This window comes from Idiotropiscis lumnitzeri, chromosome 17 (assembly GCF_059441095.1).
Source record: "Idiotropiscis lumnitzeri isolate Australia: NSW breed Sydney's pygmy pipehorse chromosome 17, RoL_Ilum_1.0, whole genome shotgun sequence".
NCBI classification, from domain to species: Eukaryota; Metazoa; Chordata; class Actinopteri; order Syngnathiformes; family Syngnathidae; genus Idiotropiscis; species Idiotropiscis lumnitzeri.
The window spans coordinates 8159577-8175902 of record NC_142407.1 but is presented as its reverse complement, the minus strand read 5'-3'; the positions used below and the strand labels follow the sequence as shown (position 1 = coordinate 8175902).

The 16326-nt window shown below is 39.7% G+C and overlaps 2 protein-coding genes across 4 annotated transcripts; one reads left to right on the top strand and one right to left on the bottom strand.

The window, feature by feature from the left end:
• Positions 1–167: 167 nt before the first annotated feature.
• atg101 (autophagy related 101) lies at positions 168–1990 on the bottom strand. Its single transcript, XM_088279802.1, has 2 exons — positions 1475–1990; positions 168–1382 (listed from the first exon to the last, which is right to left on the bottom strand). The coding sequence occupies exons 1-2, from the start codon at positions 1724–1726 to the stop codon at positions 978–980; spliced, it is 657 nt and encodes a 218-aa protein (XP_088135928.1). The 5' UTR covers positions 1727–1990; the 3' UTR covers positions 168–977.
• Positions 1991–2267: 277 nt separating this feature from the next.
• Positions 2268–15867, top strand: c2cd2 (C2 calcium dependent domain containing 2). Of its 3 annotated transcripts, XM_088280088.1 has the most exons (14): positions 2268–3085; positions 3415–3510; positions 6151–6264; positions 8764–8865; positions 9039–9155; positions 9860–9968; positions 10925–11033; positions 11135–11214; positions 11302–11417; positions 11511–11679; positions 12350–12591; positions 12671–12938; positions 13649–13685; positions 14214–15867. In XM_088280088.1, the coding sequence occupies exons 1-14, from the start codon at positions 2801–2803 to the stop codon at positions 14296–14298; spliced, it is 1929 nt and encodes a 642-aa protein (XP_088136214.1). In that variant the 5' UTR covers positions 2268–2800; the 3' UTR covers positions 14299–15867. The 3 variants fall into 3 exon arrangements, with proteins under 3 accessions (XP_088136214.1, XP_088136213.1, XP_088136212.1); XM_088280087.1 differs by lacking the exon at positions 13649–13685 and having other exon boundaries at positions 11135–11199; XM_088280086.1 differs by lacking the exon at positions 13649–13685.
• Positions 15868–16326: the final 459 nt, after the last annotated feature.

Below are 16326 nucleotides of genomic sequence, written 5' to 3'. Positions count from 1 at the left end.
TACATATATTATTTAAAATGTACATTCCATGAATGTACAGTTTGTGTAGTGGGATGGTTTTGATGAACAAGTGCACCCCTTTGTTCTTGTCACCCATGGCTTCCAAAAAAAAAAAAAAAAACACAACACCCCCAAAAATAATAAAACACTGTAAATGTCTCATCAGGTACAGTACAAAGACAGTGCTTTAATTTGAAGATAATTATTTTTATTTACAATAGATTACATACAACAATTAAATATTTAAAGGCAACAAAGTCAGCAACAGAATGTTGACATATCCGCTACTGTTAATGTTGCATTTCTGAAAGTTGGCAAGCAAGGATAAGGGATAAGGGATTACTTAAATAATTGTACCATTTCTTCACAATAAAAAAAAACTAAACAAAAAACAACGGATTACGAGCAGCAAAAAGATACTGTAATCTAAGCTTTACCTTGCCTCATCATGTGTGAAGTTTACAAACCAGGGCTGTTGTCTTAAAGGGGAAGACAATTTTAAAACGGCCACCCCCTGAGCTGTACAAAAATGGGTGGGTTTTACTGCTCAAATCATATTCCACAAAGGCAAAATTAATCATAATGCCATGTTACTACTCGTGGGGCAGCATAGAACATATTCTCTCTTTTTTTTTTTTTTTTTATTCGACTTCACTTTTAATGACCACAAAGACAAGAAAAATGACCAGATCGATAAAGAGAATAAATATCCAATCAGAGGATAAAGGGAACGGTTACTACAAGATTGTACCTAGCAGTGTTGAATGAGGCAATGTAACTTCTGTAAAATATATTGAAAGCTTTTTTAAATTAAAAAGATGAGATTCACTCCTGATTGGCTTCAGCGAGCCAAATCAGCAAGCATTTTACTCTACTGCATGCCTACTTGTCATGTCCACTCACTCTCCTACTTTTCCAAAGTGTTCCTATGAAAGCTACACCTGAAGGATTTGTGTGTTGCGAGACACAGGTTAACTTCACAGTGCCAGGGTGTCTTTTATCAGCCTTCTCATGGTGGTGCTCACAGAAGTGCCCAGAGAGTCAGTGATCTGGTATGTGATCTTGTGGAGGTAAGGCTGGACTTCTCTCAAACTGGTGTCAAACACATTGTCCACTTCGGACTGGGTGGGCATCTTTGGCACATACTCGTGGCGATTGATGACTTCGACGACATTGATCACCTTCTCGCAGAGTTTTTCTCCCACTTTCTCTCTGCAGATCTGCCTCTCCTGCTCGTTTGCTAGGTTGACAACGTTGACTCTGATGCTCCACACCTCCCAGGGAATGCACTCGTCGGAGAAAGGCCAACGGGACTTCTTTTTCTGGTAGAATTCCAGGGAAATTTGACCGATTCCATCACTTCCAGAGATGCTCAAAGCGTCCTGTAAAAAAACAAAACAAAAAAAAAACATCCACGTGGGTCAGGCGACAGGCCCTCAGTTGCATCAATACAACACCCAGAAATGAATATTACCTTGAATTCAGACACAGCTTTTTTGATCACCCGGTCAAGCTCATCCGAGGAAATTCTGACAAAAGTGAAGTCGATGAAGTCGCAGTCGATGTCCACGGTCCCAACTGTACCGATCGAGTAGGTACCTTCCTTTTTGTAGTGAAATTTTCCAGTGCTGCGGTGCAGTAAAATTGTGTGCAGCAAAGACAGGATTGACTCTTCAACCTGCCTCGCTTCTACCGTGACTTCAAGAAGCTCTGATCGACAATTCATTGCCAAACCGTTTTTATAACCTACTCACATGCGTTTATTAATAGCAGTGATGGTGTCTGTTTACAAACTACATTTATCGTTAGCTCGTTGCTAGACCTGTATTTTATTACCGTGACGGATAAACGGAAACAAAGAATTCACGAAGTATTATACACGCGTGATTATCTCCAGATAATGCAAACTATTGTATTTCTGTCCACGACACAGGTAGCAACAAGCTTTCGTTCGAGCTAAATGTTATGACAAAATGGACCGGAAGCCGCTCTGACAATGTCAGCGGTGCAGTCTACGGCAAGCCACGTAGTTCAAAACAACAAAGTCTAATAAACTACAGTATACAATTCTATTAAAAAGAAATCGGTGCGAAAATTATTAATGACAAGTAAATACTAAACAATCAAATATTCAAAAAGAATAACTAGCAAATGTGCATTGATATACATTAGTCATTTTCGGACACCAATTTACATAATCGCAAAAATTCCGCGGTGCATTGTGGGAGTTACAGTTTGTGCCACATATCCTTCTCCGAACGGTAACTTCTAGTACAATTACACTGCACGTAGAAACCTACCCAAGCGACTAGGGGCGCTCACTGCCTCGCTTCACCTTTTCAACATGTTTCATTGGACATTGTTTTAAAATTGGACACCGTCTTTCGGCGCCTCATCGAGGACTATGGATATAATTCCTTTTAGGGGAAAGTTTGCCGGTCCTTGCTGCTAATGAGTTGGTTACGCGAGCGGTAGCCGGGATTAGCCAACTGAGCTAACTAACGAATCCGGAGGTGCATTATTATGCAAACTCACCTGGCATTTGAAATTAAGTTTCGTTATGAGAAGGGCAGGTTGTAAGATCGGTGGCTTGTTTCCATTTGGGACTTGGATCGACTTATCCTCAAGGAGCGACATGGACATGAAGCATCATTTATTTGGGGGACAAAGTGCAGCACAGTTATTATTAGTAAAGAGTAATTGCCTTAATTGATTTTGATAGTTTATAAACAAAATTAATGATGCACGGGACATTTCATTCGAGGTGTGTTAAGGTGTAGTCTTCGTTTTTCCGCAAAGAATGTCCGACCTGGAAAGTTCCAGTTCATATTTTGGTCTGGATGATCCGCAGTGGCTATGTATGGTCACACTTTTCATTGCATCCCTAGTTACCCTGGTACTGTATTTTGTACAGTATTTCCAACTAAGGGCAACAGGGTTGGAGAAGACCGTAGCAGAGGACAATGCGGCGAAGGAGGAAGCCGCCTCTCTGCTAGGATGGGCGCTGTCACTGAACAGTTGGAAACGTCAGTGGAGAGGCGCATGGTGCAAGGCTTTGAATGCTCAATCAAGGGAGACTAGTGAAGTAAGTAATTACTACCTCGTCACCCCACTATCACATGAAAAATAACCTTTGTCACATTGAGAACTGTCACTGTCACTGGTAATTTACTGCAAATGTCAGTGCTATTGTTTTGACCCACTACTCACTGTTATTAATCAAACGGAGCACTATTATCTCTGCAACAGCGGGTGATGTCATTAGATGTGCAGATGGTTGAAATGTGGCAGGTCTGTGCATGTAGTGACTGCATTAGTAATTAAAGACAGCTCGGGTATTTGCTCAAGTATTGGCTGTCATTTCACCCCATTGGGTGTTGCTAATTTGAGGGCTTTTGACTTTTTCTTGATCAGAGTCCACTTATTCTGACCTTCTATGAAGATGACGTGGAAGCATCAGAGCTCATGATCAGCCAAGTATCCCGCTTTAAGAAATCTGCCAGAAACAAGGTACACTTGACGTAATTATATAGTGGACCCTGGTATGTGTGGTGCTATAGAGTTACAGGACATTTTGCAGTGAGCTGATTGGATGGGTCGTGGTTGCTTTGTATAGTGAATTAAAATCTGCACTGTGAATTTCACCTTTCTTTCTGACTGTATGACTTTGTACACAATACGACAGAGTGCAAGGACCAAATTTGAAATTCACTTCATCAGTTGTCTGTGCTTTTACAACCAGACCGGGGTATGAGAACCTCGTTATAAAAACACCTCAATACTGGACACCTGTAATTGGACTCGGATTTGGAAAAATTGTCAGATACGAAACACTGATACCAGTGCCAGTGCCACTACCTGCATTAAATTCCGGGCAGATTCAGAACATTTCAGTGTACTGTGTGGCAAGACTGCTAGAAAAACATGCAGTTGCATGAAAAAAAACAAAAAACTTTTATTCTAAAAAGTGTTACGTTGGAGTGAAACTTACAGAGTGCCAGGTTCAAGAAGTGTTTTTTTTTTTGTTTATCAACAATCTTTTGAGGTAAATAAACCCAGTTTTTTAACACAATTGCAAGACATGATTAAAAAAAAGTGGTATTGTTACATCCAAGTGCTGGGGGCACACCACCTCTCACCCAAACGCAACTGCAATTGACGGATCTACATTCTGATAGTGAAATACTTCACCATGGGACCATAGTCTGTTCCAGGACACTGTTCAACACATTTAGAAATGTGTCCCACAGGAAATTAAAAATCTATTCCCAGATCAAACTGTCTTCAACATATAACCCTGCAAATAGGTCATTTGAACACCGTTTTTGTGAGATTTTAGAAGCATATTTCCTCTACAAATATTTTAGGGAAATTTGAAAGTCCAATTTAAGAGGCATTTAAAAGAATTTCCACCTCAGTGCCTTGCATAAATGTCTCTTAACCTTCTGGATTTACACCCATTGTAAAATGATTGCATGTCAGCCTTGGCATTCTGTAGAATAGGTGCAAGGCATGCATAGATTTCCAATTGACTTGTTTATGTAGAAGAAGACTGCCTCTTCAATCAATATCCAATCTTAATTTAGTTGAAAAGGAGTCGTCATGACCAGAGCAGCATATTTGCCTATTGCCGGCAGTCGTGACCACTGACTCATTCACTCTTGTTTTTTTTTTTTCCAACCCATTCATCCATTAACTAAGAGTGGCACAACCAGTGACCATTTTTGTTTTATCGTGAATTTATTGGACGCTCATTTTGTGGAACCCTTTTTAAAAAGAAATAACTCACCTCAAGGGATTACTTCATAAAACATTTATTCATAATGTATCCATATTATTATCTAAGTAGATTGGGTCCCAGTTTGCTGCAGTAAGTGAATTGAACAAGCTCCTACGACAACGAGGACGGGAACAAATTCCTTTGCTTGTTGTCGTTTGCAAATATATGCACAAACACACACACTGCTCTGTTGTTATTGAGGAGAATGTTATGAACAGAGGCTCATTTTAACTTGGCCACTCACTGTGTCTTTATTTAAGAAGCTTACGTTGGCACATTAGTTGATAGCTAAAATGCGCAGGCAGTGATAAATGCACAGGTGTGTGTGTGTGTGTTTACATTTACCATCCCTCTGTAGTGGTTTAATTGCATACTTGCACATTGCATGCAGAAGAACAAGTTGTATAGAAGGAAGGGTTCCAAACCAGTTTGCATTCCATCAGTGAGTGGGTACTCAATATGGAGGTACTGTAGTTACAAATGACAAAGCATATACGTTCATCAGTTTGTTACCTACTTTGTTTCTTATCCAATACTATAATGATTTTTCACCATTGTTGAAATTTTTCAACACTGTCAAGGCCCCTGCCAAGTACGATTTTTTTTTTTTTTTTAATTATGTAGTCAGGTTTAACATTAAATTGTACAGTTTCATAAATACCAGCCTTTATCAAATAATAATATAATTAGATTTTTTTTAGGGGGGATTTATGTATTTTTCTTTTAAATTCTCCCTGTTATTTATAAATAAATTAATACATTAGAAACATAAACAAGAAAATCTCAAACAATGCTACTAATAATTTAGAGAATAATTTAATTCCTGAATAGAGAAAATTGAAAATAAAAAACATCCTCTTGGAGTAAACTACTTGGCTAAGTTGTTTTCTGCGCTTGAGCCATGATTGGACGTTTGCTGAGCCCTGAGTAACTGTGATGACATTTTCAGTCGACCGCTAGTGACAAAATGGCCGCCCCGTGAGATGGACGAGAACGGGTGGATTTTACTACTTACCACATATTCTACAAATGCAACATTAACCGGAATGCTGTGTTTTAACTAGTGGCCCTGCATGGAACAAATTTTTGCAATGAAAATATTTTGGTTGACTTCCCCTTTAAAGTGAAAAGCCTCAAATCATAGCTTTAGCCGTAATCACATGTTTATTGATTTACTTTCTCTTTCTCTGATCTATTTTGCTCTTAGTGTCGGCCTGTCATTTTATGGCCAAATAGTTTCTCTTTGAGTATTTGAAGTTGCTTTTGAATGAAATTGAATGACTCCGTGTGTGTTGCACTGAGCTCTAACATTCATAGTTGTTGCAGATGTACATCTTCTCAGTGGCTTGCGATGTATCATTCTCCAACAGGCTGCTTGCTGTTGCGTGGTCGGCGAAAAGCTTCAGTTCTCCCTTGGTGTCTCCACATCATTGTCAGCAGATCCTTGTAAATACACAGCCTGTATATCCCCACTGGAACTGCAGGTAAATGTACTGACATTCGTCTCTGTAGCAAACAGAATCCGTACCTTTTTACACAGTGTGAATAGTGTTGTTAAATGGGAGATCTTATTAAAAGCGACATGCAGCCCAGAATTGGATCACTGCCTCTCGGTAACATTAGATTACATGGTTGAGGTATCTGTCTGGGGTTGGCAAATGTCCCAAATGCTTCACTGCAATCAGTGTCAGGCTCACTGCCTGTAAAACTGCCCCACTTCATCTAAATAGTTCATATGTTATGCTGAAATATCAGCAGACTGGAGGTGGAACTGGAAATAGTAAGCAAATGGCTGAATATTTGTGAAAGCTCTTGAATCAAATCTGAAAGCGTACACACTGATCAGACCTTAAAAATTCATTGCGGTGGTGCCGAATCATTATAATTCGGATATTGCCCAAATACCTCTGGACCTCACTTCAGCGCCCGGATTTGTTGCTTTTAATACTCCGGCGATTGTTCGCCAGTATCGGATGATATTCACCTTGCTGACTAGCACTGGTAAATAAATAGCTACTCAAATTCGCACATCAGCCGATCAATTAAAATGTTCTTCGTTTACATTCCCTCATGTAACTCAACAACTAGGCTATAGTCTGATTTTAGCTACACTAAGCTTTTATCCCGTATTTAGGTTCAGTTTAAGCTCTTCTATGCTGGCTAACCAACTCGTATGAAGCTTATTTTTAAACCAATAAGGTGCTTGTCACACCTCGGTGCTCCCTGAGCTCTTTGTACCATAAATACAACTCGAGTGAGTGGCGATAGAGCTCAAGTCAGGATTAAAAGAGGCTGTAGGTCAGCATAAAGGAGGTTTCAGGGTTTGCTCTCGCTGTTTCAGCTTAGTCTGGAAAGGTCACAAAGTCCTTTCAAAAGACCCCATCCATTCCCTGGAACATTGGTTAGCATTTGACTCGGATACAAGCTAGAATTGTCCCGGCATGTCATGCCGTGAGTGCGTAGATAAGTGGAACACAAGCGCCGGCTGTTGACGACATGGACAATAATAATACACGCTGTACACAATTGAAAGCTGTTGAGGGCCTTTCAACTCACTCTTGTACCACACAGCTTCTTGTATGTGAGCACACCCATGTGACACTTTTGTGTAAACTCTGTTATACAAATACATTGCACACTGTTAAATACCAGGCACTGTTGTATCAGTCAGGTGGCCTGAACTGCAAAACCATTTTAATGCCATTCAGTGATGGGGGGGGGGGGGGGGAGGCTTCTCTGGCAAATGATTTTTGCTCTTTTGTTTAGTCCCAAATAAAAAAAAATATTATTTGTTTTGGGAACATTACTGTTTTATGTGGACTGATTTTGCAGCGAGTGCACTGCTCATTGTGATGTTGTTCTTTGGATCCATCTAGATGTCCTCATTGCCATCTGATGCTATCTGATTTTTTTGTTTGGCATGTTTGGCATTGCGCAGGCAGCTCTGGGGTCCAACACTTTAAATCCGGGCATGCTAGGACATGATTGGCTGCGTTAGTTTATTGTGTTCTCTCCTGTTCTTTTGCGTTATCTCTCAGCAGCTGCCGTTAATTTTGGAATGAACCATTTTTCTTTTTTAAACTCCTTTCGTATTTGTCAGGCTGACTAAATAGAATTTCACCCATTTATCATTTTAACTTTAAATGGGGCATTTCAACTACTGTAACTAATAAAGGACATGGGAGTAATGTTTGACGTGGAATGTAATTATAATTTAAACTTTTTTTTTTTTAAATTTAGGCATAGTCAAATGCATACGCTGTATACCAGGGGTCCTCGATCCTGTTCCTTGAGGGCCGGTGTCCTTCCTATTTTCCATTTCTCCCGACTTCAACACACCTTATTCAAATGATCAGATAAACAGCAAGGTCTGAAGAAGCTAGATAACGATTCTGATCATTTCAATCAGGTGTGTTGCAGCAGGGGGAGATGATAAACTGGCAGGACACTGGTCCTCAAGGAACAGGATTGAAGACCCCTGCCGTATACCAAAAGTACCTAGTACATTGACTGGTTCTAAATAAAAAGAATTAAGGTAATGCCAGTGGATTAACCATACAACATAATGCATGATGCACAGAGCATGATTCTGAAAATTGATGTTTATAATCAAATTGCAATGTTTTTGACAAGAATGAACACGTAAAATGGAAAGTAGGAACCTGGATTTCATGTAAATTGTATATACAAGACAATATAACATAGATTATATAAATGGGATTATTTCCTTTCTATAGTGTATTTAGTTACAGTAGTTCAAATGCCCCATTTGTTTGAAATCGGTATTGCGTTCTTTTTGACAACCATAGCACGGGAGCCTTAAAGGGCCCTTATTTATTTATTTATTTATTTATTAAATATACTCTAGTCGAAAAAGCATTTGGATTTGCCACTAGTGGAGGTATTGCATTGTAATTAGCATAATATGACCTACTATAATCCCCTTTAGGCATCATTAATATTCTGTCCTCTGTGTTACTCAGCTTGAGCTACAATTGCAAGAAGCTGAAGATCAGGTCGGGGTGAGCTGGGGCATTTCTGACCTGGAAACAGAAATGGTGCAGGTGACACCCAGTTTGATTCAGGTAATTTCCACCCGTGGGTAAAGTACTGATCACTTAACAACTGCTTTGACTGCAACTTAAAATGATTGCATTTCCAAGCTTTGTGTATATGCATTGAGAAGGTCGAGTTTGATGCATGTTTGATTGACATGTTGGAAGTGCGATTTCACTTCTCTCTTTGGCTGTCTTATCAGGACAATGTCAGCACTTCCTGTGTGGCTGCAGTAAAGGAACAGTTGAGGCAAGTGCTCTGTGCGACGCGAGCCTCTGTGTTATTGAGCTGCAAACCTTCTCAGGCCTCTGAGGTGAAGGTGGGTGCTTGAGTCATGCGTCATTTTAATAGTGCCGTTGAGGCAATTCGTAATGCTTGATGTTTGCTTCCTGCTGTGGGTTGGCTGGAGCGATACTTAAAAATTTTTTTTTTCTTAAAAATCTCAGTTTATTTAATCAAAAAATAATTTGCATATCTTGTAAAGACAAATTCAAACACTGTGACATATTCGGAACACATTTTTAGTACATCATCTCAGGACAAAACACCCTGCTCAAGTTACCAGTGGACATTACAAACCAACACTGCTTGGGTGTGGTGCTTGTGGGCAGAACTAAATGTATAATTTTGAGAATTGTTTCTAAGGACAATGCCTATAAATATGACAGCGTTTAGATCGTATTCAAGGATCAAAGAAAGCTATTAGAAGAGTCTTTGATTTAAAATCCACTTAATGGTTGGTGATTTTACATTGTTATATGTATATATTATTCGAGTAAATACCTGTTACTAGCTTCTCAAAAAAATAGTTGAAAAATGTGATTAATTGCAAATAATTATTGCAGTTTTTTTGCGATTAATTAGTTGAAAAATGTAAGCTCTTGACAGCACTATTTTAAACACATACAATAACTGCCCTGTCATGTTTTTGTGGCCAGATTGTTTTTTTTAAGTTGTAGATAAGTATATAAAATTAAATGGCCAACAATTAAAAAAAAACTGTGAATTTGCTTTGTTCAACAGGAAACTTGCAACAAAGTGTTTTCACCCCCCAAACCTCCTCGTGCACACGACTGGAAGCTGCTGGTGAAAAACATTCGCGTGACACTCCATCAGCAGGAAGTTGCTGCAGGTAAGATTATTGTGCCCAACTAATCGTTGTGCTCTGAATGCCAAATCAAACTCGGTTGTTAATGTTCTGACTGTAGACATTAGTGTTACTTGCATATCATAACACCATGACATTTTTCAGTTCAGAAAAAAAAGCTTATCAGTGGTCTTATCTCAATGTCAAGCTGTAAAATTACTTATTGCACCAGGGTATGGACTTGACCATGCAAGAGTAATTTCCTAATGTTTGTGCAACGTATCATTGAATGAAAACCTTTTAAAATATAAAATTAATATTAAACATAACAGTTCAAAATGAAATAACATGGCCCTAAATTTATAAATATTTCTGAGTAGGGAAAAACATGTTTTTGAGTTTTGCAAAGATCCACTGAAGTCTTCTGCCCAGCAATGAAAACTTAAAAGGTGACATCTCGCAGCCTAACTGATCCTTTGACGTCATCATTCCCTCAAGTAAAGAACCGCTTAAGTGAAAGTTTCACTCGTGAGACTTCTTGTGGGTTCTTGTTGGCTTCTGTGTTTTCCCACGATATTCTTGTGGCTGGTGTATTTCCATTTGAAGCGTTTCATTGCGTTTGTCGTTGGCCCTCCATTTCATCGGCTGTCTCCTGTAATCATAATTATCTTTAGGGGAGGATGTGTAATTCATTCTGTGGATAATGTTAGATGCCACTATTTTTACCCGTCAGAAATGAGGAACGGAAGTTACCAAAGCAGTATTCAATCTTGCAACAACGCGGTTTATTTAATTAGCTGTCATATCTGTCAAATAATGTCTGACTCATGGATGGCATTAAAGCCCTTCTTTTAGACAATTATAATAATATTTACTGATGTGTATCTGTTTTATGTCTCCTGATTTATAGATATTTGGCCTATGTTATGGACTGCATCCTCCATTTTTCTATTCCATTATTTGATGTGGGTTGTAAAATGTTTTTTTCTTCCTGATTGCAGGCAGCATAAGTCCTCTGTGTGTACTGCAGTTAGATGACCCGCCACAAAAGTTTAATACACCAGTTTTGAAGAACACAGCCAATCCTGCCTGGGATCAGCCTTTTGTCTTGTAAATTTCACAACACACACAAGCATCACAGAAACTCGTATCGTCTTCCTCCCTATCAAAATTAGTATTTGCTCAATCCCTTTAATATTTGTCCTCCTCAGCGAACTGAATGGCCGATCAAAAGAGCTTATTATTCTTTTGATGAATGATGGACAATCTCAAGAGGGTGAGAAAGAAAATGGTGTGTTTTTTAATCAACGTACGCGTCCTATGAACACCACATTGTAGGATCTGTTTGACTGAACTTTATGTCCTCTCTCTATTTTAGAGAGCTTTTTGGGCCAGGTGTCAGTGCCTTTTGACCTTGTTAGGAAGCAGCCCAAAGGAAATCAAACATTTTCACTCATGACCAAAGATGTAGTGACAGGATCACTTACTACTGACGTAAGACTCACTTATCCTTTTTCTCCTATCAGACATTTTTCAGCAACAATGTTGTAGCCTATTAACTATGGGGAACTCTGTTCGCTCCTTCAGTTTACATACCTGGATCCCAGTGAGGTGAGGTCCTGGCAGCCTCCAACCCCGGCCTCCACCAAGCGAGTGGAGATGGACCGCACAGTCATGCCCTGTGGCACGGTGGTCACCACCATCACTGCAGTCAGGAGCAAACCGGGCCGGGTGCTCCCTGCTGGACTCAGCATTGGTACAACAGTAAAAATGTGATAATTAGTCCTGCCTCAAAGAATAAGTCACTCACTTTCATCAGAGCACATTTTACATGTATTTTTACGGCAAGGCCCCAACATTTTTCTGCTACTGGCAATTTTCATCTGAATACATTTTCAATGACCAGAATCAAAACAAGTAATTCAAATCCTACTCACCATAACTGCACACCAACAAGCCCCATTTACAGCAAGTTTCAATATTTAGAATATTGTTTTTACAACTTAGGAGACTTTGGCTGGTTCATGTACAACCTAGAATTTTTTTTTTTTTTTTTTAGTCGCCATGTCAAGAAATTTGGGCACAGCCTTATAGAGCCCTGCACACTCTCCTCTGTTGGTGGTCATTAAGTCATTAGGTAGAAGATATCTCATTTATATTCCAGTCAATTGGAAAAATAAATAAATATTTTTTTCTCACACCAATTTAGGCTGACATTGTTGCATGAACTGCTGTAGCCTACTTGGATGAGAGGCAAAACTTTTTCTACGACAAACACAGCAATCCAGTTGTGATTGATTCAATACCCTGAAAAATATTTCATGATGATGATAATACATCAGATTTATATAATACTCCATTTTGCTGGTGCCAGAGATACTCTTAATATGTCTTGTTTCCTGAAAGTCTGTTGTCTTTACCCTCAGATTCTTCACAAAAAGCTTTGACCCATAAGCCCAAGCTGTCCGAGCGGCGCGTTTCAGAGCAGATGCCAATGTTGGGATCGACAGTTAGCAAAGCCCTATCTTCTTCAGACACAGAGTTGCTGATGCTAAACGGCACTGACCCTGTGGCAGAGGCCGCCATCAAACAACTCCATCAGTCTGCCAAGCAGAAGCTCAGGTCCCCGGTTAAGAAGAGTACCATCATCATCTCCGGGATTGCCAAAGTAAGAATGAGGTCGCTCAGCTACAGAATTGACTTGCAGTTCTGCTTGACTATGATTTATTATTTTTTTTTCCCCCCAGACACCATTGTCTCAGGACGATGAGCTGGCTCTGATGGCAGACTACGCTGCAGCGATGGACGCTTCAATGTCAGACGAAAGCTCCTCTCAGGATATGACCACGGCGATTGTGTCGGGGACCAGCAGCCCACCGGAGGGTTCGGAACACGAGGACGGTCCCAGTGGAGTGGGCCGTCCTCCCGAGAATTGGGAGAGCCGCACCGGAGAGGATCTAAATCATACCTCACTCTCCATGTGTGTGTCGGAGGTCAGCTGCAAAAAGAGAAGAGGTGAGTGTAATTTCCCGATTTGTACTGCAGTGAAACCTCTGAAGTCAAATACCACCAAAGTAGGACAATTTGGAGTTCAACCAGAATTTTTTTCTAAAAATGTGCCTCAAGAACCAAACAAAACTTGAATTTCAAAGCATCATTGAATGATGTAAGGCAACAACCAGCTAATCTTGAGAATTGAAATCACTGAATATCTCAAGGGTGACATCTACGGCTGTTGTGCTTTTTTTCTTTTTAATCATTACATTTTTCAGAGAAGTTTACCAACAGAAGGACAATTTCTAATGTCCCTTACAGGGGTCTTCAGCTTAATTTATTTAATTACTCTTATTTATTTGATTTTTTTTTTTTTTTTTACATTTAACAAATTTTACAGTTTAGAATGTCACCACAACTTTGAAACTTTGCCTCTACAGGTAATAAATTGGCAAATATCCCCACTGTGGGAGTCATATTATGTTAGGGATAGTTTGAACTGAGTAATTACAGAATAGTCATTTACATTATTTCCGAACAGTGTGTTTAACTTTGGCGGTTTGTTGTTGTTTATGTCTCAATCTCAGTGATTATATATTACAAAGCAGATTTCAACCACTTTTCTCTTTGGGTGTTTTTATGTCTGTAATTTCTTAGCTGTATTGTTTTTCGTTTCTCTCTTTCCCTTCTTCACTTTCTCAACGTTTGTGCTTTGATTACCATCATCTTAGAGGAAAGCAGCCCTAAGCACACGTTATGTCCAGATGAGTAAGTTACCACTTGTGGGTTGTAGTATCTTTAGTACTTAGTAGTTTTTATTGTATGTAGTTTGAGTAGGTAGAAAAACATTGTTCACTTCAAAGCATTTCATGTTTAATATATTAATTTTTTTAACTTCATGTTAACCTGCTCTCAGGGAACTATGGCGCTCTCTATTCAATCACAGGGCACAAAGACAACCATTTGCACTCACACGTTAAACTAGTATTCACGTTGGTGTGTGAGAGGAAAAACCTGGTATTTGAACAGAACTGTGTAGACTTTTTAAATCCACTGTGTGTACTGTATATACCTTTTTAATTTATTGTTGACTTTTAAACATAATACCAAAGTTGAACAAAAAACAATCACTATTGAGTATACATTTTTTGTTACATTATCGCACTTACCGATCACCAGAATTTCTCAACACAAGCGCCCATTCATATGTGTCATGCCATTAAATTGTGCGAATCCAAAAAAAAAAAAAAAAACTAAAATGATGTAACTTAGTCTCTTCCCCACCTTGCACTACAGGCAGCTTCCTCCAGAAGAGCGCCAAGCTGTTCTTCCGTCGGCGGCACCAGCGCAAGGACCCTGGAATGAGCCAGTCGCACAATGACCTGGTTTACCTGGAGTCTCCTGCCACCGTTGAGCGGGCCAGCAAAACAGCCACGCTCAGCCGCATGCTCAGCCGCAGGAGCAAAAGCAAAGCCAACGGCTCGCCCTCCATTGGGCAACCACCTGCGTGACACCTCCCATTTCGACAACTACCACCTCAAACTTGCACTGTAGGATTTCCGTCTTCCAATGGTTGGCCAGCATAATGGGGCACCTGCATTATTTGTGACAAAAACTCTGCAGAGTTTGATTTTTTTTTTTTTTTTTTTTTTACTGCTGCATACTGTTTGGATGCAAGTGCGCGTGAGTGGTCATATTTTCATCTTATTTCTGCGGATATTATTCTGCATGTTTCCCTCAATTTGGTTTTATGCAGCCTTCTCTAACTGCTTGCGTGGCCTTGTTACCGACGGATGGGACTGATGTGGGCCTTCGTCTCTACCTCCCTAATGTTGCGTTTGAAACGTCAACCATCCCTGCTGTGAACCGCAGCTTTAGGACGATGGATCAGCAGGATCAATGACGAAGACGAGAGTGGGATTTGAGGATTTGCACAGTTTTCAGTATAGCGGTATTTTCTATTTTCAGTGCGATGACTGCTCCACATATTCACAAAGGGAGATGATGCATTGCATCGAATTTTTGGGAGTTGTAGGACTACTTCTGGGCACGAATACTCTGAAATATTCTATTTAAACGCAACATTTGTATCCATAATGTTATTTCTTTTAAGTTTTACTCAGCGGTCAGTACATCAGATGTGAGTGAAACAACTGTAACGTACCAAAATTAGTATCAGCCATGCGATATCAAGGTGAAATACCGAGTAGGATTACAAATATTTACAGTAAAATATCAAAATAAATATCCGGGATATCATGGATGCACACTCACAATACTGTTGATAGGATAATATGTGTGTCTTGAAAAATGCTAGTGTACAGCGTTGTCCCCAAACATTTTTCATGTACACTAAAATGACCCTCTGTGACCTTCACCCTGCGACTGTGACATCACACTCATCCACGCTTATTGTGTTTCCCACAAACAAGCAACCAGTTTTCTATTTAATTCTCTGGTTTGTCGGCTTGATAGCCATCAGTCCCACACATGATGCATTGTTTTTAACGTCCTGTATCTTTGAACATGATTGAACATTCTCAAAAAGGAATCCAGCGAATGATTGTATCTTTTTTTGTTGTATCATTCATGTAAAAGGTGTGTGTGCAGGCTCTGTGGTAACTACTGTACCTTCATTCTTCAATGGTAAGACGCAAAACAATGTACAGCGCTTAGATTGCCTTACAGTAGTTCTGTACATTTTGCCACAAATACGCTCTTGACTAGAACCTTGACTCAGCTTTTGGCTCGATCGTTGGAGCACTGAAGGAAGCGCTAAGATGGACGTTCAGCTGTATTCCTACATCATCCCTACTGCCTCATCCCAAAGCCTATGCACCTAAAAAAACTGGGACTTCCGTGTTTATGCCATTGGCTATTTCTTGGAAGTCATTTGCTCTTCATGACGTTTTCACTGCGAAAACAGGATAGGGGCGCTTCTTTGTCCTAAATTGTGTACTCTACCGGCAGTGACTCCTGCTCCTTTGTGGAAAAAAAGAGGTGTTAATGTTTGCCAAGTGACAAGTAACCTGTTTGCACTACTCAACTATAAAGCATTCAGTAAACAAAAGGGCTGTTGATTTTTGTTGTTGTTGTTGTTGTTGTTGTTGTTGTTGTGATTGGTATTTTCCGTGTGGAATGTGCACAGGAATAGATCAGATTTGCTGCTGCTACGGAATTAACCTAACATTGTCAAATCATTACATTTCAGCAATAAATGCTGATTGGATGTTTGAGATTGTGGTAGTGATTGTAGTTCTCATGACATTAGCACACAGGGATATAGATCAAGGATGCAACTGATCACACTGAGTGGCGCCTTGTCTTTTTTTACGGATTTGGAAGGATATGTAAGGCAAAACGTAGGACCCCAATAAAATAAAAAAATATGAGTGAGTTGGGTTCTGTA

Bases quoted from the DNA above. Each gene is read 5' to 3' on its own strand.
- atg101 (XM_088279802.1), bottom strand. From the start codon at position 1,726: ATGAATTGTCGATCAGAGCTTCTTGAAGTCACGGTAGAAGCGAGGCAG. The intron at 1,383-1,474 runs GTAATATTCATT...GTTTTTTTACAG, and splicing joins AAGCTGTGTCTGAATTCAAG to GACGCTTTGAGCATCTCTGG.
- c2cd2 (XM_088280086.1), top strand. From the start codon at position 2,801: ATGTCCGACCTGGAAAGTTCCAGTTCATATTTTGGTCTGGATGATCCG. The intron at 6,265-8,763 runs GTAAATGTACTG...TGTGTTACTCAG, and splicing joins TATCCCCACTGGAACTGCAG to CTTGAGCTACAATTGCAAGA. The intron at 9,969-10,924 runs GTAAGATTATTG...TCCTGATTGCAG, and splicing joins TCAGCAGGAAGTTGCTGCAG to GCAGCATAAGTCCTCTGTGT.